At 42.5% G+C, this 24,361-nt stretch overlaps 1 protein-coding gene across 18 annotated transcripts in view; it reads left to right on the forward strand.

Annotated features, from left to right (window-relative positions):
- The window catches only part of FBRSL1 (fibrosin like 1), a 547,437-nt gene that overhangs the window by 365,693 nt on the left and 157,383 nt on the right, over positions 1–24,361 (forward strand). For all 18 annotated transcript variants that reach the window (XM_040602430.1, XM_040602491.1, XM_040602507.1 and 15 more), the window contains one exon: positions 1,343–1,372. In XM_040602430.1, coding sequence (XP_040458364.1) covers positions 1,343–1,372 — 30 coding nt within the window. The remainder of the gene's footprint in view (positions 1–1,342; positions 1,373–24,361) is intronic.

Consider the following 24,361-nt stretch of genomic DNA (forward strand, 5'->3'; position numbering starts at 1 on the left):
GGCAGCCTAAAACAGTTTCAAAAGAAAGAGAGTTCTGCTTAGTTAAAAAATATAGAAAAACAGGTTCCTTAAGCTAAGTGTTTCCACTGCTTCCACTGCATTAAATGTAAATAAGGAGTTAGTTGGGAAGCTGAGCAACCTTCGCTGCAGAATCACCATCGGAGACCCGATCATGGTTCTTCATGTGCTCAGTGTGTTTCAGGGAATTCAAGAGTTAAAGTTTCCTCAGGTATTTGGACTCGATCATTTCATGTGCTTAATAGAAGACTCACCTCTCAAAAAATCTGCAGAAAACTAAGAATGTAGCAGCTGAAGTTTCTGCTTTGTAACTTTAGGATAAAAAGATGTGACAGCGAAGATCCCCCCTCCCTGCTCCATGAGGAGCAGGATCTGGATGAAATGACCAAACAGATCTATTCCTCCTTTTTACATTCATAGCACCGAAGCATGCGCGTGCACAGGGACCACTTCCACATTTGTCGCTTGTCATCACTGGCTTGCAGTCCCCTCTGGTTGAACCAGTGAACTCAGTAGGGTGCTGCCAGTTATGGAAACCCACCAGACCAGCCCCGTCAGCAGCTGGCTGATGGGGAGAATTCCTATTGGGCACAAAAGCTACAAAATACACTGTCCACCTTCTGTGAGTGTAACAGGCACCAGGAGATTTAGTTTTGCTCGCAACTGTAAATCCTTCTCAGCGACAGCCAATGAGATGTGCATGTCCTGAAATGGTCAGTGCTCAAGTTATTTTTCCATCATTTGTGCTGTGAAAATAGAACATTCCATTTTCAGAGGCTGTAAGAGATTACACTCTAAAACTCTTTAAGTAAACACTTCCTCTTGGGATCATGATCTCATTCAAACTAAAAAAATGTACCAGAATTTATGATGTATTTTAATTACTATTCTTGGTACCACTCATTAAACTAGAAATTGATTGCCAGTTTCACAGTTTCCTTGTTAGATGACAAAGTGCTTATCAAGGTGAAGCAATGCAAAACTGTTACTATAATATTCCACAATTTGGGATGATAAAAAGGCATGCTTTTTGTTGTGGCATTCATGTTGCAGTTGTTATTATAATGCGTTGCTGATTGTCTTTTTTGTTTAAAGTTTGCTTTCCCCCATCCAATAAGAGTATACCATATTTTTGTATGAGAGAAATTGGCTTTGTCTAGTTTATGCTAGCAATCTAAAAGGCATTACTGCAGACATCAAAAGTGTTTTTCATTGAACTGAGAACATCATAAACAGCTATCCTAAAGATTTAAGAGGATGATGCTAAAGATCCCTATACATAAAGGTGTTTCTCAAAGTCTTTTTCTCTCTCTCTAATCCACAGTGTGACAGCGAGAGTGATATTGACGATAAGGTAAGACTGAATTTTTTCTTCTTTCATGTGCTTCACTAGCTTGGAAATTCCCTCATAGTCAAAATAAGAATGAATTTGAAAATAATATTTTTCCTCCAGTCTTCCTGTCAAATTTAAAAACATCTAGAATTGAATGAAAAAGCACTGGATCAGTTACTCTGTGGTCTTGACTAGTTTTTGTTTACAGGGAAGAAACTCCCATTAACATAATAGTCTTTCTCGATGGTTACGTGAGCGTTTGGTGAGACCCGAGTCATAGTGTTAATGCTGTTTCAGAGGAACTCACCTCCAGTAACTTGACAGGAGCCCATATTTTATTTATTGTAACCTTTGGAGATGTCGATTTTGTAATCAGTTTAGAAGATGGGACAACCAGTACCTACCCTCAAAGGCAGTGTGGTAACTGTCAAGGAGTGTTTTGTCATGCCGCATGCATATTTATCATGGAGCAATGATTTTTCTGACCTTCTTTTGAATACAGAGGTTGGTCATTGAAAGGTTGTAGTTGTGTGGTTTTGCTTAGGGATTTCTTGTTTCACCTTTGCAAGGAAAGCAGAGAAGTTCCACTACATTGCAACAGTTGCACCGTGCTTTTAAGCATCAAATGTATAAAAAACTTGAGTATCCCTTGCTGACTTCTCTTCTGGCAGATCAAACTTGGCAGTCTCAGATTAGGTCTTCATCAAACTTTTATTATATTTTGGCTGTCCAGTCTCTTGCATTCATTCATGAGAAGCTGTGGCACGGAGGTTTCTACTGGATCAGCATTACAAAAGTAAAGGCTGACTTCAGATAGCCCTGTCTCCTTGGCAGCATGCTTGGCTGCAGCCATACATCAGAGGTTACTATGAGTTCAAGAGACTACACTAAAAGCTTCTTCTGGTTAAGTCTTTTTCTTTTTTTTAATACTGTTAGAGCTTGGGAAGCATTAAGGTTTCTTCAACTTCTTTTAAAAATCCCGTCAGATACCAAATATCCCTGGAGTATAGGAAAAGCTGTGTTTTGAGATGAAGGCTTGATTGAAGAGTGAAACATTTTAATCATATATGTTGGATAAAAGATACTGTACATGTTTTTGGTTTTTTTTATTTCATACGTGCATATCTATGTATAAAGTCAAACCCTGAAACTGCCTCACACCCCCGCCCCAAGTTCTGTTTCTCTACAAGGTTGCACAGTGGCAGAGCAGATGGTGAGGGTGGAAAATTATTCCCTAGAAGCTTAGATACCATGGGGTTAAAACATTTCTTAGACTGCCCAATCAAAGAAAGTAAAAGCAATCACTTAGAAAACTGTTTAAAGATCTGCCAGTCAAACCTCAGATGAAGTTGTAAGTGACATGTAGTTTTATTATACAGCTATGCTATTAATGATTATCTAAATTACACTGGTAGACCCAGCTAGCGGCATTACATCTGAGACTGACGTTTGTTAGATTAGGTTTGACTTCACCTTGTAGAGAAGAAATTGAAATCTGAACAACATTGATTAGCTTTCAGAATGTGGGATCTGAGGTTACCTTCAGAGGAAGCTGCATTGTGTTTGACTGGTAACTTACTGTCCTTTACAGCAAATGAAAGGCTATTATAGTGTTCCTTACCATTAATAATGGCATTTCTTTACATATCTATAACTGTAATTTGACCTTCTAGGCTCACGTATTTCCCAGCTACCTTGTCCTTAAGGTGACTCCACCTTACTAATAACATTTCTTTTCTTCATAAGGAGAATGGCACAAGATCATAATCTTTCTCTCTCTTGCCTGATCTGTCGAGACATAAGACATGACATTGGTTCTATTAAATAGGTCTCTGGAATTAAGTAGGGTTGCTTTTTTTTTTGTCAGCAAAGACATGTAAACTCACCAAGGTTGAAATGAAGAGGTTTCAAACCTTTCATGGGGATAATGTAAATGCAACATTGCCTTCCAGTTGGGGAACAGAAGGGCAGCCTGGTGCTCTCTGTTGATTCCTGACATACTGTACTCCCCTGGAAACACATTCAATATTTGTCTAAAACTTAACCTGGCTGATGCAACAAGGAGCTATTAAGATATTGGCATGAATGTCCTGAGGGATTACACTGAAGAGTGCTTTTCCCCCCCTTCCATGCATTGGTAAAATGTATCTTCCAATAATACTCTCTGGCTATTGCAGCCTGATGGAGTATTAAACATAGTGTCTAGCCCAGCATCAGGCTTCCCGAATTATTTGATGGGTCGGCTTCATTTCACAGCACTACACAACAGTCCTGCTTTCCTGCTTCGTCAGCAAGAAGCAACTTTCTCTAGGTACACCTACATGCTGGCACTAATGAAGGGAAGGGCAGAAATTACTAATGTACTTCTGATTTGCATAAAATTTTTTGTTTGTCATAAACAGCGGATCACTGTCATCTGCATATAATTCATGAGGAAAGCAGGCAAAAAAATAGTTCATGTACAAGTATAAACTGAGTCACTGATAGAGCTCAAAGCAAAACTGAAATTTTCTACCTCCTACTTCTCTCTCTGTACCATGCTACTAATTATCCACTATTTATTTAGTTGATAGATATATGGGCTATTGAGCTCTTAATGTTTTAAAACATAGACGTTACAGTAAAATTAAGGCTTTACTCTCACTGCATTGAAAAATATAAACACGCTCCTGATGGTTTTGGTTTTTTCCTTGTGCAGTGTCGTGCAGGACTCCAGGGGAGAAAAGTAATTGAGCATAGTCAGTCATACATACGGTATATCGGAATCAAGGAGCATTACTTTAGTGCAAGATACAGTTTCACAGCAGATTGTGAGAGTGTTTCCAAACAGTGCGCTGCTGTTTTTAATAATCGGAGAAGAGGAGCTCAAGGCTGGGGACTTGTCCATCCCATTCACTTTCTCAGAACTGTCTCTGGCCAAGTATAGCCTTTCACTTCTGCATCACTGCTGAAATCTCAAAGGAAGTAAGTGGGATGATACTTTCTCACACCTATCATTCTGTCACCACATGCTTCTCAAAGAACTGTTCAAGATACACAAACTAATAAAGTGAGCTGTCCAGCCATTTAACCAAGCGAGAAACTTAGCAAATCATGCGTTCCCAGAGATGGAACTGCAAATCCTGTTTCTTTTACCACGTGTTCATTGAAGGACATTGGTTTGGACTCTGCAAGTGTTAGGAGAATTGCAGGGTAGTTTGTCGGAGCTGTGGAAATGATAACGTGCTTTTTGTGAGGGAGGAGGGAGAGAAAGGGAGTTAGTCTGATAATTGTATTACACTATCTCTGCACTGTGCAATAGCTGCGATGTGAGGCTCACGGTCCATAAACATTGTTACTGAAAATATATACTTCCTTTAATAGCAACAACAGCATTAACAGATAGCAATTACCCTTCATTTTCAGGAACTATAAAGTCTCCATTAATTCAAGATTTATGTAGTTATAGCATTTAGCACAGGAATAACACCACAGAGAATTGGTTTATACACATGTAATGAGAGAGCTTATGGCATACTTTAGTGAACATTAACATAATAGAGTAATATAAACCATCAACAGTTCCACTTATTGTCTCTTACCTGCTTTAGCATCACTGTGAAAAGTGGCTAGCAGCTTGGTAATGTGCTCTGTTAAATGGTGTTCTGCAGAAAGCCAAAAGTCAACTTGTGTAAAACAAGGGAATGAGTAATCTCTGCTCGTTACTCCAAAATGTTGCTCTCATTTTTTTAATAACAGTGTTCAAGATTGCATTTTAAAAAGCCTGTTTCTTTCTTTAAAAGTAATTCAGTGTTCGTGTTCTTGCAGTCTTGGACTTCCGTCTGCTGTGTGTGAAATTGTGGGTTATCAGTTTAATTACATGGCCCTGCAGTGTAAGTGAGCTCTCCAAACCAGGGATTAGGGATCAGGCATTCCTGCTTTTAATGTGGTGCTAAGTAAGATGTACAAAAGATGATGCTGTATTCCAAAGTTGAACCAGTGTTTACCATATATTTGTTATGTAGTTCGTGTTTGTATTTTAGTTACAGTAAGCAACCCTTGAGACAGGTAAAGCTTATCCAAGATGGAAGCAAAAAGTTTGGAAGTCAGGTTTCTCAAACAGTGTTTTCACTCTACTTTCTGCAACAGCACAGAGTGTTTGTTAGGCCCTCCTTGTGGTGACACGAATTCAGCCTTGCCATATTGTTGTTTGCTGTGCTAATTTCTAAGTCCCAGTAGGTGCAGCAGCGTGCAGCAGCGCATGAGCAGGTGCGATTTAGCACTTGGTGCGTGGGAGAAGAGCAACACGATAGTGCTGTGATGCTCCACCACGGGCTGGGTCCCCGTCCTGCTATGTGCTGTATAGAGGCACAACAGCTCATGGCTTAAGGGTGAGATTAGAGTGAAGAGACTCAGATAAATGGGGGTGTACTGTTAACAGCAGCACTGGTTCAGTGTGTCAGCAGCCTCGTTGTCCGGCTTTGGGTTTGTAGGTATTAAGGTAAAGGGGAATGTTTAGGAGGCATTTGAGAGGCAAAATTTGGTAGCTTTATGAATAGGAAGTTATTCTATGTAGCAAAAGGCACAATGGCTAATTAGTATAAAGGTACTTATTTGAAAGTTTGACCAAGGGGTGACTGAGTCAGACCAGCGAGAGATGAGAGTTTACATAAATACTGAGCATCAGTGTTGGGAAGAAGAGGTGAGCTGGGAAAGAGTCAAAACGTGAAGAGTGACAGTTTGACATTTGGGAAGCCACAGACAAGGAAAATGACCTTGCAGCAGCTTTTCCCTTGGCACAAGGACACAGTTATGTGGAAAGCATAAGATGGTACATGAAAGGGGAGGTAGTGGGAGCCTGACCAAGAACTCACTTGTGTGGATGAACAGAGAATGCTCATCATGTTGTAGGGGAAAAGGACATACAGGACTTAAACACAGGTTGTCAAGATGTGGGGAGTGGAGTCAGTCAAAGAAAGCACTGAGCAAATGGCTCACATTTGATTTTGTAGTGTCTGAAAATCCAATCTGAAAGCTTCACTTGATTTCCTTCTTGACCATTAAGTAGCCTTCCATAGTTTCTGCATTTTGATGGATTTCCTCTAATTTTGTGTGATATCTGATTATCTGAGGAATGTGATTTTACATTTCAGTCAAAGCTGTGCGTAAGTTCAGAACAGAGCAGTGGCTTGAATGGAGCTTTTATGAGTCTTGTTGGCATAAGACAAGATGATGAGTCTTGGCAGGGTGAGTGCAGGTTAAAGCAAAGGTAAACTCTGCGGTTTGGGCTCTGTGGTGCATGCTGTCCCATCAGCACTGCATCTAAAGTGTCAGAAGCATCAGCAGTTCTGCTTGATTGTATCCACTGATGCCCAGGCTTACATTCTTCCGTGGGTCAGATTGAATACCTCAACACACACAAAAGGTTTGGTTTCCAAAGCATACAGACCACCTTACAGCCTCTGTATCCTTGGCCTTTCCCACACCTGTGTCAAAATTAGTTGGAGATCTTTGCCTAAATCTTTGGCAGCAGCTGACTTAATTTGTGGTTTACTACTCCTGACAGTTTATTGGGGAAGCAAAGCGCGCCTTCATCTCCAATAATAAACAGCCCACCCGCCGACACTTTGACAGACTTAATGGTTTTTTTATACAAAAATGGACAGACTTAATGTTTCGACTGTAGCGATCATCTGTCCTGATCTCCTTAATGAAATTAGATTAAGTGCACCTGGGAAAATGCTGAGACGGCACATTGCCTTCATCACCTTCCTTAATTTAAAACCAATTTGCGGGGAAAATATCCTCTGAAGCTGAGGGAGGCAGAGGGAAGGGGGAGGGAAGGGGATTTTAAAATCTATCTGGATAGCTACTGGCAGTTTTAATTCCTTTCCCTGCTGGCAATGTGAAATATTAACAGCCTTAAGAACTGAGATTTTAAAGACTTACTAAGCTTTTTGCCTTTCTTAAGGGAAAAAAAAAAACAAAACAAAATCTTTACCATCAAGATCACATATAGGGACAAAGGCCGGTACATGCTGGGGCAGGGCAGAGAGGAGATCTGGCTGAAATATGAAAGTGTTGTTTTCCAAGAGCTAAACCATGTTTTCCTAAGGTGCATTATAGCTGCTAGATGTTGGTGATGCTTGCTGTCTGCTGTTACCTTGATAATGATTTAGTTGTCCAGGAAAATAGTAATTTGCCCACATAGCTGTGAAATCACCTGCAATATGTAGAATATAATGTGACCTGAAAATGATTACAAATATTCCTTGGGCTCATTCTGAAGAGAGCAAGAAACATGTCTTTTTAATTAAAAATAAAATACTGCGAAGAATAACCTCAGCTTCTTTTTTCCATGAAGGGTGATTCCTATTCTCTCACTCTGACTCTACTGATTGAAAACACGCTAACAGTTAGCTCAGGGTCTTCCGCTGGGGAGGTGGTCAGACAGCACAGTAGCCTGTGATAGGCTGGAAAGGCGCTTTTTGGCAGAGTTTTAAATGTTTACAGCCTTTGCCATTTGGACTATTGCAGTGCAAGTTCAACAGTGCAGTTGATTTATCCATCTCCTGTCTCAGGTTTCACTGTTGCTGGAACAGTAGTATCCATAATTGGAGATGCTTTGCTTCATTTGCTTAGCCAGCTTGGTTCTTCATGAAAGCCTAGGTTCTGCAGAGATGTCCACCTTGTGTCTGGCCACTGTCAGAAACACCCTGAACCACACCAGAAACAAAGTCTAGCTGTAACTTGGTGCTTTAGAAATGTCTTGCAGCAGGCTTGGGGGGTGTTATGGTAATCAGTGCACACTCGTCTTACTGCAACGCCTACTGGTCGCCACTCAGAACCTCAGTCATGGTAACCTTAGAAGAAAACGTCATTCAGAATAACCATGTTGAAAGTCCCCATTAAATTATATTTATCAGTGAAGATGGGGTCCGATTTTCAAAAGTACTCCTCACTCTATCAAAGTTAGCAGTATCTGTGGATGTTCAGTGCATCCCAAAATCTGTTCAGCCATCTTCATCCACTTGACTGGTCCTATCACTGGGACTCCTTATGTAAGTGGGAGTTTGCATGAGTAGCCCAGTTGCTGTCAATGAATAATTTAAATGATTTAAGCCTCAGACATGCAGCTTAATAATGAGAGAAATCAGCCCCATATGTCCTTGTCCATAAATGCTAGAAGATGGGGACAAGTCACTTTTAAATGGGATTCATTTATTTTTAAGTGGAATCGTGATAAGTGTTTTAAAGGTAATCAACCATGTGTAGCTATCCTGAATGTTATAAATATAAAAGAACATTAGCCTAAAATTGAAAGAGATCCTGTTCATACATAAACTGAGTTAAGGGTATCATGCAAGGATAAAAGTGCAGAGTAAAAGTGTCTGTTCATTTTATTAATTGCCATAAAAGTGAGTGCAGTGGCCAGTGTGTGTCATACATGTCACTATATGTTATGGACACAGATCCTGGTTACTGAGTGACTGCAGTCACTTATCCCCTCTTTAAATCTTTAGATAACCTCACCCTACCCACAGAAGGTGAAGCAGAAGAAAGCAGAATTTCTTGTATCGTGGTTATTCAGCTTGTCCCCATAAAAAGACATTGTATATCCCACTGAAAAGGTCTTGCTCCTGTCCTTGTATTTTTCATCTCCCTTTTTTGTGAAATGTGAGTTTCTTGTCCTGTTTTTCAAGATCCTGCACCACAGTACCTTTTCCCATGTCTCTGACGGCATCACTTGCACCTCCTCTGCTTTGCCCGTGCTGCTGGCCTCTGGGCTGTAAGCCACCGATCTCGCATTGGTGGTTTTCTCCATGAGATCAGCTGCCTACAAAGACTAATCTGTGGTTCTTCCCCACAAAGCCGGCCAAATGTTATACGTAGGATGATGTGCATTTAGTGGTAGTTTGTATTTACTGCAAATGTTACATTTTAGGATCCGTAAGACAGAGAATGTGTCCTCCCATGGAGGAGATGACCTAGCATTTCATGGTCACTCCTGGAGTACAAATAACACAGAGAAATTATTTGTAAGCATGTTTTATCCAAAATCTCTTAGGAAATCAAATAACCATCTTTATTAGCATTTTCCACTGAAAAAACTGAGGCTCGGAGAAAATGCAGCTTACCTGCAGTCCCACAGTGAATCAGTCAGAAGTGTGTTGTGGGACACACATTCCTGCTCTTGTCCAGTTCTGTGCTCTGACCCCTCTCCATGAGAGTCTGGATGGTAGACTGTGCTGTCTCAGCCAAAACTAACCCTTGGACATTTGCCCTCTACGCCCTAACTGTCTCTGCTGGTGATAGATGATTCCTGAAAAAATAATTACCTTTAGCTGAACTGGAATATGGTTTAGGTTTGCTTTCTTAAAAAGTCATAAAGCTTTACATATTACATTGAAAGTCTTATTCTTTCTAAGGCATTAGAGCCTGTTTTCATAACTTTATCAGAGGAGTGTCTTTTTAAGGTGGTGAGAGTATCAAGATGTTTTTTGGATGGCTATTTCCTTTGAACTCTCAATGTACAGAGATCATTTGTGCAACTGCAACAAATTAAAAGGTGACTCCAGAGAGGGAGAGCAAGGTTGGAAGAAGTGTATGTGTCTGTGTTCAGTCAAAACAATCATAGTGGAATTGTTTAGGTTGGAAAAGACAGTTAAGATCATCAAGTCCAACCATTAACTGCCAAGTCCACCACTAAACCTTGTCCCTAAACACCGCACCTACGTGTCTTTTCAATACCTCCGGGGACAGTGACTCAGCCACTTTCCTGGGCAGCCTGTTCCACCCTTGCAGGTGAAATTTTTCCTAACAGCCCATCTAAACCTCCCCTGGCACAACTTGAGGCCATTTTCTCTCATCCTGTTGCTTGATACTTGGGAGAAGAGACTGACACCCACCTCACTACAATATCCTTCCGGGTAGTTGTAGAGCATGATAAGGTCTCCCTTGAGACTCTTCTCCAGGCTGAACAAACCCGGTTCCCTCAGCCGCTCCTCCTAAGACTTGTTCTCCAGACTCTTCCCCAGCTCTGTTGCCCTTCTTTGGACATGTTTCAGCACCTCAAGGTCAGTCTTGTAGTGAGGGGACCAAAACTGAACACAGCATTCACAGTGCAGCCTCACCAGTGCCAAGTACAGGGAAACAATCACTGCCCTGTTACTGTTGGCCATGCTGTATCTGATACAAGCCATGAAGCTGTTGGCCTCCTTGGCCACCTGGGCTCACTGCTGGCTCATATTCAGCCAGCAGCTGACTCACAGCCCCTGGTCCTCTCCCCCCGGGCAGCTTCCCAGCCACTCTTCCCTGAACCTGTAGCCTTGCGTGGGGTTGTTGTGACCCAGATGCAGGACCCAGCACTGAGCCTTGTTGAACCTCATGCAACTGGCCTCAGCCCATCAGCTCAGCCTGCCCAGATCCCTCTGCAGACCCTTCTACCCTCCAGCAGATCAATACTCTGCCCCAACTTGGTGTCATCTGCAAACTTACTGAGGGCGCACTCGAACCAGTCCTCCAGATCATTGCTAAAGATATCAAACAGGACTGGCCCCAGTACCAAGCCCTGAGGAACACCATTTGTGGCCAGCTGCTGGCTGGATGTAACCCCATTCAACACCAGTCTTTGGGCTCGGCCAGCCAGCCAGTCCTTTGCCCAGCAAAGAGTATGCCCATCCAAGCCTTAAGCATCCGGTTTCTCCAGGAGAATTCTGTGGGAAATGGTGTCAAAGGCTTTACTGAAATCTAAGTAGGTGACATCCACAGCTTTTCCCTCATCCGCTAAGTGGATCACCTTGTCATAGAAGGAGATCAGGCTAGTCAAGCAGGACCTGCCTTTCATAAAGCCATGCTGACTGGGCCTGATCACCTGGTTGATCTGTATGTGCCGCATGATGGCACTCAGGATGATCGGCTTCATAACCTTCCCCAGCACCAAGGCCAGACTGACAGGGCTGTAGTTCCCCAGATCCTCCTTCCAGTTCTTCTTGTAGATGGGAGTCACATTTGCTAGCTTCCAGTCGACTGGGACCTCCCCAGTTAGCCAGCGCTGCCGCTAAATGACTGAAAGTGGCTCGGTGAGCACTTCCATGAGCTCCCTCAGTACCTGTGTTCTTAATTACCCTTAGCCTTTTGAAGTCTGCAGCTCTGACTTTGTTTCTGCTTCAAACATCACCATCAACAGCCATCAATGGCTCAAGCACTCAGAACCTGGCTCATGGCAGGATGATAGGTGATGTGCAGTATAAACCAGGTGGAAGGGTAAGATGCCTTAAACGTGAGTAAAAACTTGGTTTTGCTTGAAGTTCAAAATAAATCTGACATATAGAAGGAAGGAAATGGGCTGTGTATGAGAGGAGGATAACAGTTGCCCTTCACATTGCCTGCCCACAGAGCGGGGCACAGGCACATGCTCGTCCCAGCGCAGACAGTAGTAGTGGGGACCTGCACCAGCAGAGGTGAAGGAGGCGGCTTCCTGCATCTTCACCCATGTGCCATGAGGGGGCTACCACTGGCAGTTGTGCAGGTTGCCCTGCGCCCACCGCAGCCCTCCATCCCGTGGAGGTCAGCCCTAGTCGTGCACTGCGATGAGAAATGAACACTTTCAGCATCCCCTCTCCAAGCCAGCTGCTCCCTCGAGGAGTGGGTTACTTGGTACTTGCAGTGTAGGAGCAGGCATGCGGGCTCCCGTTGGGGAGGAGTTGAACTTACTTTGTGGTGGTGTGTTCATTTCATACATGTGTGCAGGAATGCCAACATAGGCTACAGCTACCTAAATTTATGGGGGTGGCTTTTGCATCAAATAAATCACTTTTAGGAGACATATCCCAGTGATGAATAGTCTTGCTACCAGCTGTGGGCAGTTGCTCCCCATTGGCCCCATGGAGGAAAAAGTGGCAGAGGGAGTAGGAAACTGCTCTGGGTGAGAAAAAGGCTGATGCCACTCGCACTGAGGTGCTTGTAGTGTTCCCTGTCCATATGGAGACATGGAGAAGGGGAGAAGTATGCCTGCCAGCTAGATGAATAGTTATTTTTAGTAGCACTGTAAAGTCAATTAGAACTAAAGCAGATCTGTATTGAAAGTTAATTTGTATTAAGAATAGCACTGCACTAGCTACCACTTTCATTTGGAAGCAGGTGCAAGTCCATCTGCGCTGCTTGCTTTTAATGTGGTCCAGTGTAAAAAAATGATGTTTTTAAGCCATCTTATTAGCTTCAAAAGTTATTATATCCCATCTTCTTAGCAAGTCGGTAACATCACTGGTGTTGAATTGATTTGTCAGTACTGCCAGTTTGTATTGCTGTGAACGTAAAAGAGGCAGAAGTAAGGACAATTCTTGCCCAGGCAGTCGTACAGTTTCCAACTACAATTCTTGGCTGTTGAGCTGGTGAATGTATTCTGTATAAAAGATACATATGTATACATCTGTATAAAAGCTGTGCTTGAAAATGTTTGAAACAGGACTGTAAGCCCCAGAGTTCATTAGACCTAGTCTGGATGTTAATTTCAAACTTTGCTCCTCCCTCCCTGCCCTGTCTCCTTTTTGCCATCTCCCTGCCCTGTGGTTGCCTTTCAAATCAATACCGTTCTGCGCGGATAAACAACACAGAATGGATTGAGTGGAGGTACAAAAGGTGATGTTGTTACCTGCCTCTCGACGCAGAACTCTTCTTCCCTCTGTTCAGCAGAATGACTGAGTAATGCTGAAGTAGAATTATGTACCTAAGTCTCCTCAGCATCAGTTTAAATACATGCTGAAGTATGTACCACGTGGGACGGCGCGTTAGATGTGCCCCAGTGCTGTGCTAAAACAAGACCTTGGGTTTTCACTCACTCTCAAACATACAAAGCCTACCAGTGCTAGAAGCATGTTTGGAGTCTGGGGTGTAGTGGCATGAGCAACCATTTCTTGTGGCTGGTTGCTGAAACTTGCTGTTCTGTGACCTTCAGTTGTGGCCGTGTCTCAGGCTTGTACCTTAGGCAAAATTCCCATTCGTCGTGCCACTGTAAAGAGCAAACATTTTGGGGGCAAAATAACTCTGCGCTGAGAATCAGATAATGTAGTTCAAGTCTGTGGCCTAATTCCTCTGATGATGTTGTTTAAAACATTATTTTCTCATTACCCTTTGTGAGCTGAGCTTCAGAGCTCTCCATTAAGAATAACAGCAGTTACTTGAATTAATTGGTTAGAAAACATTTCTTCTCTCAGCCATGTTCCACAACAAAACCTGGGGAAGCCAAGACAAATGCTGGCCCAAATTTGGAAGAAGTTTTGTTTAGAGGCCTGAAGCTTACACGTAGCTCTGCAGACACACACACACATACGTGGGTCTGTTGTAACTGCCTTGGTTTTACAAGAAAAGAAGCCAGGCAGGCTGCAGGGCTCAGAAACAGTTGCTCGCCAGATTCTGATTTATTTGACAGCCTCCATAATAAAGTAACTATTTGTCTAACTCTTCCTGATTAGTCTGAAGAGGTCTGCCAATCTGAAGAGGATTGACTAGTCAGGAAACCACTGGTATTTTGGCTTTTTTTTTTTTTTTCTCCTTAAGGGTTGTGATATTATTTGCAGTAATTTCTCCTTTATTAAGTTTGGCTTTTCAAAATAATTCACTGCTGCAATGTGAACATTTTCCACATCAACCATAAGTCTGTTACGGAGAAATTTACAAAAACAAAATGACTTCATATTGCTTGCAGATGTATTCTGTAAAAATAATTGTTTTTCACTAGATTTTAATGTTTCTAAGCCTTTGTAAACATAATGCCTAAATACTTTTATTCAATAAACGAGACCCATTCAGTAATTGCTTGCACATTTGAAGTCCAGTAAATAAGGAGCAGATTTCAACCAAAATCTGTGTATCATTTAAGCTGCTTAGGTCACAGCCCTAGGGCAGAAAAGAACTGGTGAGAAACTTGTGTTTTCAGAAGTGGAGAACTGTGACTTCAGAAACCAAGACAAATAAGCCCCATTTCTCTTTAATTAGTGGATTCCTGCTTATGGGCCAGGCTTTCTTTATTCTTGGTTCAGTAAGGCTGGGAATTCAAAGGAGGCTGACGATGTTAAGCATTCTGTTCTCTGGACTTTCTTTATAGTCTGAGGATACCAAAGTCCTTCAGGCTCCATTGGAAATCCCATCACACAAACCCACATTTTTTCCTTGAATGCATTGTTTTCAGGTTGGAAACACCATTGTGCATAGAGCAAATGCACGTACACATGTGGAGGAGAAATTGTGGCTGGTGTCACTAACTGTATGCCTTGGGTTTATGTGTACTAGGTTTAGTATGTACTGATTTTTAAAAGCCAGCAGTACAGAAGACCTCGTTGAAGCTAGGAGAACCACTCTAGTAAGCATCTTGTGGTCTTAGGCTTGGGCAAAATGTCAACTTAAAACAAAACAAAAAAAGACAGTGCATAAATAATTGGATATTGCTTGTCATGCAAGAAAAATAACTTACAAAGCAAAGTAGAATCCAGAAATAAAATTGAAATAAAAACAAAACCAAACAAATACCACATGTATTGTAATTCCTGTGTGAGACATGTTTGGTGGAGTCCTTAAATCAACCAGCTTACAGACTGCGTTGATGAGCTCTCATCGTGCCTTATGAAAGTTAATACTAAGTGAAGTATTCTCTGTGGTGGTTTGTTTTCCTCTACAGATACTTGCAAGGCATGGAGACCTTTTAGTGGAATCAAGGAGGGCAAAATATCTCAGACAAGGTGGTTTAAAAGATGGTGTGTTTGGACTTTGTTACCTTCTGTTCTCCAGACACTGTATTCTCATGGGTGAAACTCTGGCCTGTTCAAAGGCAGTAATAAACTATCTTTAATTTAAATATAACCAAGATTTCAACTAGTATCAGCAAGAGTACACCTCGCTTCCCCTTAGGCCACTCTGGTCTTTTAACACAGAAGTATAGGTAAATGGTGGCTAAGTAGCCTTCTCATTTGATAAAGAAGGTGGGTACAGAAAAAGAGGTGTCATCTCTCGTGGCACTAGGAGTTGCGGGAGATGCAGTGGGTCACACTGGCTGCGTTCCAGGTGACAAGCCATGAAAAGCAAACCATTCGAGAAAAACCAGCTTTGTATGTGTCATACCTGAATCTTTTGCTCGTGTGTATGACAGTGTGCTTCCCTGCCATCACAGATCATCTACAGCCAGCTTGCTTTGTGTCTAATTCCTTCTCCTTTTCCCCCTCCTATCCAAAGGACAACAACCCTAAAACCCCGTAAAGCTTTGCAGCTGTTTTCACACATAATTAAATCGTCCTAGGTAATCCTCACCCGGTGGCCTTTCATACGGCGGTGGGGGAATAGCATTGGAGCCACCGCTGTGATTTGATTACTGGGATTCCTGTGCATATCAGCTGCTCCATGAAGGCAGCTGTGATGTTTCCAGGGCTCGGAAAAGCTTCGCTCAGAGAAGAGCCATTCCTTGTTCCTCATAGCAGCTGCCTCTGCCTGTAGGAGGTGAAGGAGACGTGTAGCAGGGAGAATAGTTTTGGACTGTACCTGGCTGGTGCCTGTGGCTTGGATGGTGTCCAGCTTGTAGCAGACCCTGCATCCAGTGGCACCACTAGGCACCGAGGAGACAGACAGTAGTTTCCCCTGCTGTGGAAGCTGCCTTGGATAGGCTTTCTCATGGGCAGAGGTCTATACGCATCTTTGACCTGGGCAGAGACATTAAGACACAGCAAGGTGAAAGTTGTGAAGTTATACAACTAGAAATAATCCCAGGCCCAAAGGTGTAATCATCCTTGTGTTGAATTAAAAGAAAGGAGTGTAAAACCAGGCGGACTTGGTCAGAAGCATGACAAAAACTCTGTGTGAGTTATTACAAGTGCTATGGCATTTCCTCTGCCTGGAGCTGATCAAAAGCTCTAGCAAATGAAACAAGCCTCTTACATTTTGCACAGCTTTGTAACTCGCATGGGGAATCGTGTCTATTTGGAGTGAACCCTGCCTTAGATACCTGTTTCTCACTAATACAGCACAATTTTCTGGTTTGTAAGCTTCGTTGGGGTGTTAAGCAGCAGTGATTACTCAGTTCCATTGCATCAGGAAGGCCCAAAGTGTTTTGGGAAGCACAGGCTGACAAAGCGCCTGTCCCTCGAAATTTTGGCTCCTGCACAAATTCTATGGGCTGTGTCATATAACTGTCCAAAAAATAAGAAAACCCAATTGTTTTAATGAGAAATCTTGCCTGTGAACCGTTGCCTGATGAACCTCTCTAGTCATGCTACTGTGATCCTTCACATTTAGAAACTCCCTTACTGGTTTTGGCTTTATTTATTATTTTCACATGGCCATAGATGTGCCGGCTCTTACATCTGCATGCCTTCCTCTCCTGTGCCCTAGCTTTTGGGTCTTATTTTATCAGATCCTTCGTGTCAAAAGAGAATGAAATAAAGGGTGTTCAGAAGTGCCCCTTGAGCATCGAGAACTACAGGTTTCTTCAGGAATCTGCAGAGGCTGTAGCATTTTTCAGAGCAGGAGAAACCTGCAAAAGTGTTCTTTACACCAAGAAAGTCAGGAAAATCAGTGTAACAAACTGGGGAATATCAAAACTTTTTTTTTTCCACTGGATAATCTCTCCAGGGATTTTTATATACTAAGTATTGCCATGATACGTATTCTTTATATGTCTCTCAGCACACAACACCACCGCTGAAAGCACTTCCATTCACTTGTTATCTAATCTCTGTCATCAGAGGTCAATGGATACAGGCCAAGGTCCTCCCTTGGCTTATTTCCAAGCAAAAGCCCTGCACCCTTTGAAAGAGCCTGTTTCGAATGGTGTATAAACTGGGATTTGCCTCACATGGGCTAGGAATCCAATTTCTTCAGAGCTTCTGTCGTGGATCTATTTGCAAGAGACTTATGAACCCTTGTTGCAGAAGGGGCTGTGGCTTAGATGCTTTGATAGTCAGTCTTGCAACTCCATCATTGATCTCCGAAGAAAGCTCTGTTGGGTGATGCTGGAAATGACCATTGTGTTATTTGCTGTATCAAAGCCCCCAGGAGCTCTGGCCAAAGACCGTATCCACACTAGGTTATTTACTTCACAAAAAACTGTCCCTGCTCCAGGGAGCTCATCTTCCAGGGAAAAAGCGAGAGAGAGGAAGCCTGTGCTCTGAAGAGGTCCCATAAGCCAACATGGTAAGCAGTGGCCTCATCATACCCAAGAGACCTATCTGCCATCAACAACGTTGTCATAAAGGAAAATTTTGGGGAACAATGAGGCAGCTCTGTGGATGTTATTAGGGACCTCCTCTCAGGAGTGGGGGGAAGCCTGGAAGAAAGCATGGGCCGAGGAGTGGCTGTGGGAGACTGGCCTCGACCTGTTCTCCTTTGCAGTTGGGTGTGTAATTGCTCTCCAGCCAGCTGGAACCCGATCAGAGAAGGGGAGATGCAAAGGAGAGATGCAGTGTTTTGTAATAGCCTCAGTTACTAGAGGAAGAGAGGTTTGCATCGTAAGAAAAACGCTCAGGTTGATAGTCTATCCTATAGTCTGACTAGACATAAATGTATGGAGTAAGGTCACATCAGAGTAATTGGATTACCTAATAAAAAGCTGGATGTGGGTCTGTTACAGACAGGGAAGGCTTGCAGAGCACTCCCACTTTTTTAATTGCTGCTTTAGCCTGCTGGTAGGAATGGGGAGGTATTGGAAAATGACATTTACAGTAGCAGGTTCAGAGGCACTGCTCATGAATCAGTTTCAGTGCATCCTCTGCTCCAGTCTGTGTCATGCAGCAAGGATTTTTTTACGAGTATTTTGTTTGTACCTATGATTAATTCCTAGTGTTCTTCTGAAGCTGCCAAGGCAAGGTAGAAGATGCTTGTCTCTGTGTGTTTTTCTGAGTCTTAAGTTCAGGGTTATTTTCTAAAGGCAAGATGAGTATGGAAAATCCTGTCCAATCTCAGCACAATTTTTTTTCCTTGAAATGGCATTTGTCTCTGTCATGTGCAGCTGACTTCATTCTCTGCTAGAAGCTTCTCACTGACAAGCTTTATTGTCATCTTGGATACACAAATTATCCTTGTTTATTTTGGGGCAGCTTGAGAGACATGTTCTCTTCAGTCTTCTCAAAGTCACAAAACATAGAGGTCTTTCCCACTCTTCTGTAAACAGGACACTAAGGAAAGCCAGATGTTAAGGTTGTCTTACGCCTTATACCATGAGTCTCTGCTTTCATGTGCCTACGATCTGGCCAGACTTCATCACTGCGAATTTCTTTGTTGAGAATCTTCTTCACACTGAATTATTTGGGTAGATTTCAGCTGAAATGCTTCAGCACAGGGTGATCTTCCACTTCTCCCCCTGGCTGCCAGAGAAGCGGAGAAGATGGTACTTGGCAAAAGTGTGTCCCGTTTACGCTTATAGCTTTTTCCTGTTGGCATCCAGCCGTGTGGAGGAAGGTGGCAGATCCCGCAGGCTGGATGTGTGGGCCTGATGTGGTGATGGGGGGAACCAGGGCCTGTGATGGGTTTGCTGAGGAAACGAGGGAGCCAGATTTTTAAAAGAAAAAGGGGTTTATGACACAACTAAAGCATGCGTGCAAAGGAGAGCTAAATTAAGGTCGTGTGGACAACTCTTTTTCTCCTATTTTTTTTTAAATGCTTTACTTTGTATCCTTAAGCATTTATTTTTGCCATGCCTGGTTGTATGGCACTTGAAATGAGTGAGACTATATAAAAAGTAGTGTCAATTTTTGTGAGAGCCAAAGATCCATCCTGAAGTGAGAAGAAAGAAAGTGTTTATCAAATGCCTGTGTACGTTTTAGGGTGCAAACAGATGTTCTCTATGCGAAACATGGGTAGAAACAGTTTAGTAAAGCTTTCTCTCCCCTTTTGCTGCTGCTTTTAGGGATGTATCAGCCTTTCAGAGATCAGGTTCTGCAGATCATACAAACCATTGTTTTTTCTTAACAAGGTTTGCCAAGCTCATCCCTAGTTGTAAACCTTTATTTCCTGTAATTTAAACAAATGATGCATTTCAGAAGTGACTCAGTTCCTTAAAATAAAGATGTATTTCTACTAGCTGGCTAAATGGAAGCCTTTCCCAAAGCCTACCACATGGCCCATAATGCTGCATTCAGTTCTTCTCTCACCTTTTCTCTGAATACTTCTACTATCTCTTTCAAGCACAATTTGAATCTGAAGAAAGTGTTTGCGTAAGTTTTCAAACCACTGATATTTGAGTGGGCTATGAAAAAGGAAAGCAGTTTTTTCTAGGACTGATGCTGCTTTCTAGAAGATCAGGCGTGTGTTTGAGATGATCTCTGGCTTTGTGTCTATACCAGGGTACTTAGAAAAATTTATTCGAGTCAACTAAAATGTTAAAGCCAAAAGCCAAGTGAAAGCAGATCCACATGGAGGTTGCATTTGGGGTGTAAGTGGCATTGCATTACCGAACTGGACTGTTAAAGATGTAAAGCTGATTTGTGTCGTAGAATGATTGTAACTAATCTGCCTTGTTGTTGAACCTTTACTTGCCTTCTCTTACCTTTCTTTACTATTTCTGTATTTTGGGTATCATAAGGCTAGTCTGAAGCTCAGAAAGCTCTGACTGTTGCCTTTAGTTAATAGACATTCTTCCGTCTAACCTGTCTAACTTGCTGTCTGATGACCCATTAAGCAATTGTTTTTAATTAGCAAGCTAACTACTACTTTGCAATGCAAGGACTAAAAAAAATATAACACTTAATTCAGCTTCTGGAAAGTGTAGGTTAAATTATTTGCAATGCTACTTGTAAACTTCTTGAGTATATTTTTTAAAAGTGGCAAAGGTTTGTAACTGACAGCTTCCTTGTTTGTACTGTACTGTACTGTCTTTGGAAAGCGGTGAGAAAGAAGAGGATGTTTGCTTCTGTTTGAAAAATCACAAGTTGGGCAAATTGTTGTCTAGAAGAGAGAGTTCATCAGATAATTGTGGTCAGCCAGAGATTTGCACAGGCCTCAGACACCTGCATAAGAAGAGTTGCAAAACCTGTTGTTGGAATGAATGACATGCAGGGACTCTACCAAAACTCTCCTTAGATTTCAGCATAAGTGAAAACAAATGTTCTGCTGTAAATATCCCCCAGGTGAATACGTTTATTCTTTTCACAGCTTTGAAACACGCTTCAGGCTAGAGAGGCTCCCTGGAGAGGGAATTTAGCGCTCTGAGCCAAAGGTCAGGGTCAGGTCACTCTGCTCCATTTGAAATTTGGCACCTAGGTACATATGGCAACTGCATCATCCCAGGGGCTAATTTGCCAAATCAGATTGCATCCTCTTTCATTGCTGTGTGCCAAGGTCTTATGTCAGTCTTCTCCCTGCAAAGCTGAATGCTGAACATCCAAGACCTGCTTCTAATACCAGCCACTTTCAGCAGCTGAGCTCTACTGGAAGAAAACCAGAGCACACCTACCTGATAATAAGAACAACATTTACATAGTGGTTTTGATTTCAAAACTTTATTAAGCATCAAAGGCAAAGTTGTGCTTGACCCTTGGAGGCATTTACAAGGAACTCTCTTCCTTGCTAATAAAGAAGCACAGTGGAATGGGTAGATGGAAATCACAGCCTCTGTAGAGGCTAGTGCAGACCCTGACTCACAGCCTCCCTGGGGAAGCCAGTGCCTCCCAGGAGTTCCCCAAGAGCTTATAATCAAAGCACAGATGTGCAAGAGAAGGAAGCAGAGGCACTGGAGAAGGTAAATGGTAAGAAAAGAGGTATCCAGGTACACTTGTTTAGCTCGGTACAGAATCCATGATGCTGTCAGTGTTACCACACTTGACTCAGGTTATTACAAAGCCCCACGTGGGATGCCATGGTTATCTTTACACTACAGGTTCTTGCAGCTTAATTAGGTTGGTCTGGGGTAGGATGAGATTGGCAAAAAACCCTGCTGCACATACAGTTCTGCTGAGAAACTAGTTTTTTCCCGGTGCGGCTTTGCTTTGACAGGTTTTGTTGCTGGGATGCGTTGCATGCAGTGTTTCACAGTCACTGGTATTGGTACATATATGTTGTTAACAGGTCCTAAACCTCAGTGTTCTTTGACATCCTTTCTTAAAGACAAAAGAAATGATGCACAGAAATTAAACAGTGGAGGAACTGCAGCAAGTTTCTGCCTGTGATTATACTGAGGTTTGGGATGGTTTTATTCCTGCTTCTGTACCCAGGCAGCTATGAAAGGCGTCTCTGTTGTGTCAGTCATCTGGATGCACTCGCTTTTGCAAATGCTGGGGCAGGGAGGCCGCAAAGAAGGGCAAAGGAAATGCTGAGGTAGAGAGGGAAACTTCGGAGAACCCAGAAGGTGTGTGCTGGAGGCTTCAGCTTGCTTCAATTAGTGGAAGTCAGGGTGTACCTCCTTCCCTCACCTCCCTACCTTTGATCTTTCTTAAAGGTGTAATGCTAGAAACAGATTTAATCATGATACAAAATACCTGGGAAACGCAGCCTGTAGCTTTTATGATTCTTCTCCAAAAAGGGCCTTGGAGATTTTAGCTTTTCTTTCTTCTAGCCTTGGAGATAGACATGTTCATATAACCCTGCTGTTTCATCATTTGTATCAGTAACGCGCTTGCTGCCAATATCCAGCATTTCCTGATACAGAATCCATGCCTAAAAACTGCTAGCTCTGAGGGCTTTTCGATCCCAATGATTGTTTTCTCTGCGGACGCCCGGTGCGAACAGTGGTTCTGGATGGTGTATTCCCTGCCGGATAATGGTGCACCCACCCTTTGCCCTCTGTTTCTGCTGAGCAGTCAGTTGGCCTGATTTGTAGTGCTCTCCTCTGCCAGTGCTCTTTTTTCTTCCCCTTCTTCTTGTTTTTTAACATGACAAAAGGTTCATGCATTTAACCTTTAGAAGCATTCCAGTTGGTCTCTGTTCCCCTTGCCAAGAGGATGGGGATGTTTCTGAGTAATGAAGTCTGGGAGCAGGGTGGGACTTTAGACCAGAATGTTGTGTTTATCTGCTATGATATCCTCACCGCAGTCATGCAGTTGGGAGGAAAGATAATCTTGTATTTCAAGTGAAGCCTCCTAGAGAAGAGATAGAAATACCTCTCAAAAGAATAGCTGACTAAATACCCATTGGTATTATGCTGTGTCCAAAAGTCAGTGAGGAGTTTTTAGCCCATCAAGCTACTGAAAGCAAATGTGGGCTGTGTTTTACTGTAATTCAGTAAAATAAAAACAAAGCCAAAATGTTTTGTAAAAATCAGTCTTTGATCTTTCCTAATACGCAGCCTGTGTTAGTGGTCACAGCTGTCCAATTCTCTCAGCCTGTTTCTGTTCTCCCTGATGCCATTTTTACATTGGTGCAGTTTCAGTGATGTCAGTGGAGCGGTTCCAGATTTATACCAGCAGTTTGGCAAACCCCATATGTTTAAAAATCATGAGTCAGACTCCAGAAAATAATGTGATTTTTCTTAGAAATCATTATTCAGAACAATGCATTGAAATAGGGGTATGTTTCATAATCTGCCTTTTAATGTTTCAGCTGATGGGTCCTTCTCATCGTATCTGAGCTTTTTTTAGCGTATCTGTGAGGTCTGGAAGATTATTTTGCAGTTGCCAGTGAAAGCTATGACTCCTGCTCAAGCACAGGACTCCTGTCTGGGCAGTACTTGGAGGGGTCTCTTTTCTGGCCCAGGCTCTGAACATCTACATGCATATAAAATGCAATAATTATCAACATGATCAATAACCACAACTTTGATCAACATAAACATCAATATAAGAGTCATCAATAAGTCATATTAAAATTCTGAGTGTTGTCAGCATTGCATTTTGGTAAGAACAGAGTGCCATTGACTCACCTCTCTGTTGATTTATTTTTACCAAGTCTATAGGCAGAACACAAAACTTCCTACCCTAATTGAGTTTGGGTTTAGCTTGAAACTGCGATACGGAGAAGGTAGCCAAGTGTTCAAGCTCACAGTGAGCTAATATTTTATACTCATGGTTGGATTAGTTAAACTGCTCGGCAGGAAAGCCTGTGTATGTATGCACTTGCACAGATCTAAACAATGCTTCCTCACATATATATATATATATATATATAGGAAGCCAGCCAGCTACTCCATTGATTACAGTTTTGTCTTTCTGTTGCCTGTGCCTTTTATCATTTATTTGGAAAGTTAATGAAAACAAGCTTAGTATAAGGAAAAGCACCCAGCAGAGCAGCCATCAATGCTGCAGAAGTTTCTTCTTGCCTGCTTATAATTAATGCCTCTTCCAGCAGAGAGAGGCTTCATGCGGCAAAGGCAGCCAGCATATACATCAGGCTGCTGGAACAGTGATTATTGATAATGGCTGGGAGGGAAGGCTGCCTTCGGTGGAGAGAAGCCAACATGTCTTACCTTGTATCAAGGAACGTGTGAAAGCCATGATTTTTTTTAAATAGTTTCAAAAAATCAGTATTTCGACTTCACCGTCCTCTGCCACATCCACACCAGCAGCTTTGAGCGGTGTTGGCTATGCTGTACGGCTGGTTTGAGAGATTTCAGATGTATCAGAAGACCAGTCTGGCATGCTTGTGCACAAAGGCCACCTGCGTTGCTTAAAAACAGTGAGCAAATGGGTTTTGGAAAGGGCAGAAGAACTGAGTATGGTGTTTCTGCGCAGTGTAAAGCGTGGACTGTGTGAACTGGAATTAAATATGCATTGAGCTTAATGAGGAAAGCTGTAAGCAAAGCAGAGGAGTGATGGATGATGGATGGTGGTCGCCACTGAGGTGGTCATGCAGATCTGGAGTAAATGTGGTACGACTCATACTGGTTCATGGCACCAAACTCACAGCAAATTCCTGCAGCTCTTGGCCCTGGGCTTTGGAGACACTGCCCCACACATCGGTGCCTTCAGCTGAACTCAGGCCAGGGGTTTTCTGCCATGGGATTTTAGAATTTCTGTAGAGATGGTGAGTTAATGACCCAGCAAATTAATTGCTTCGTGAGGCTGAATTAATAATAGACATTCTCTTACCCCATTTCATATTACATACAAACTCACCACTCAG

Source organism: Falco naumanni, chromosome 1 (genome assembly GCF_017639655.2).
Source record: "Falco naumanni isolate bFalNau1 chromosome 1, bFalNau1.pat, whole genome shotgun sequence".
NCBI lineage: Eukaryota > Metazoa > Chordata > Aves > Falconiformes > Falconidae > Falco > Falco naumanni.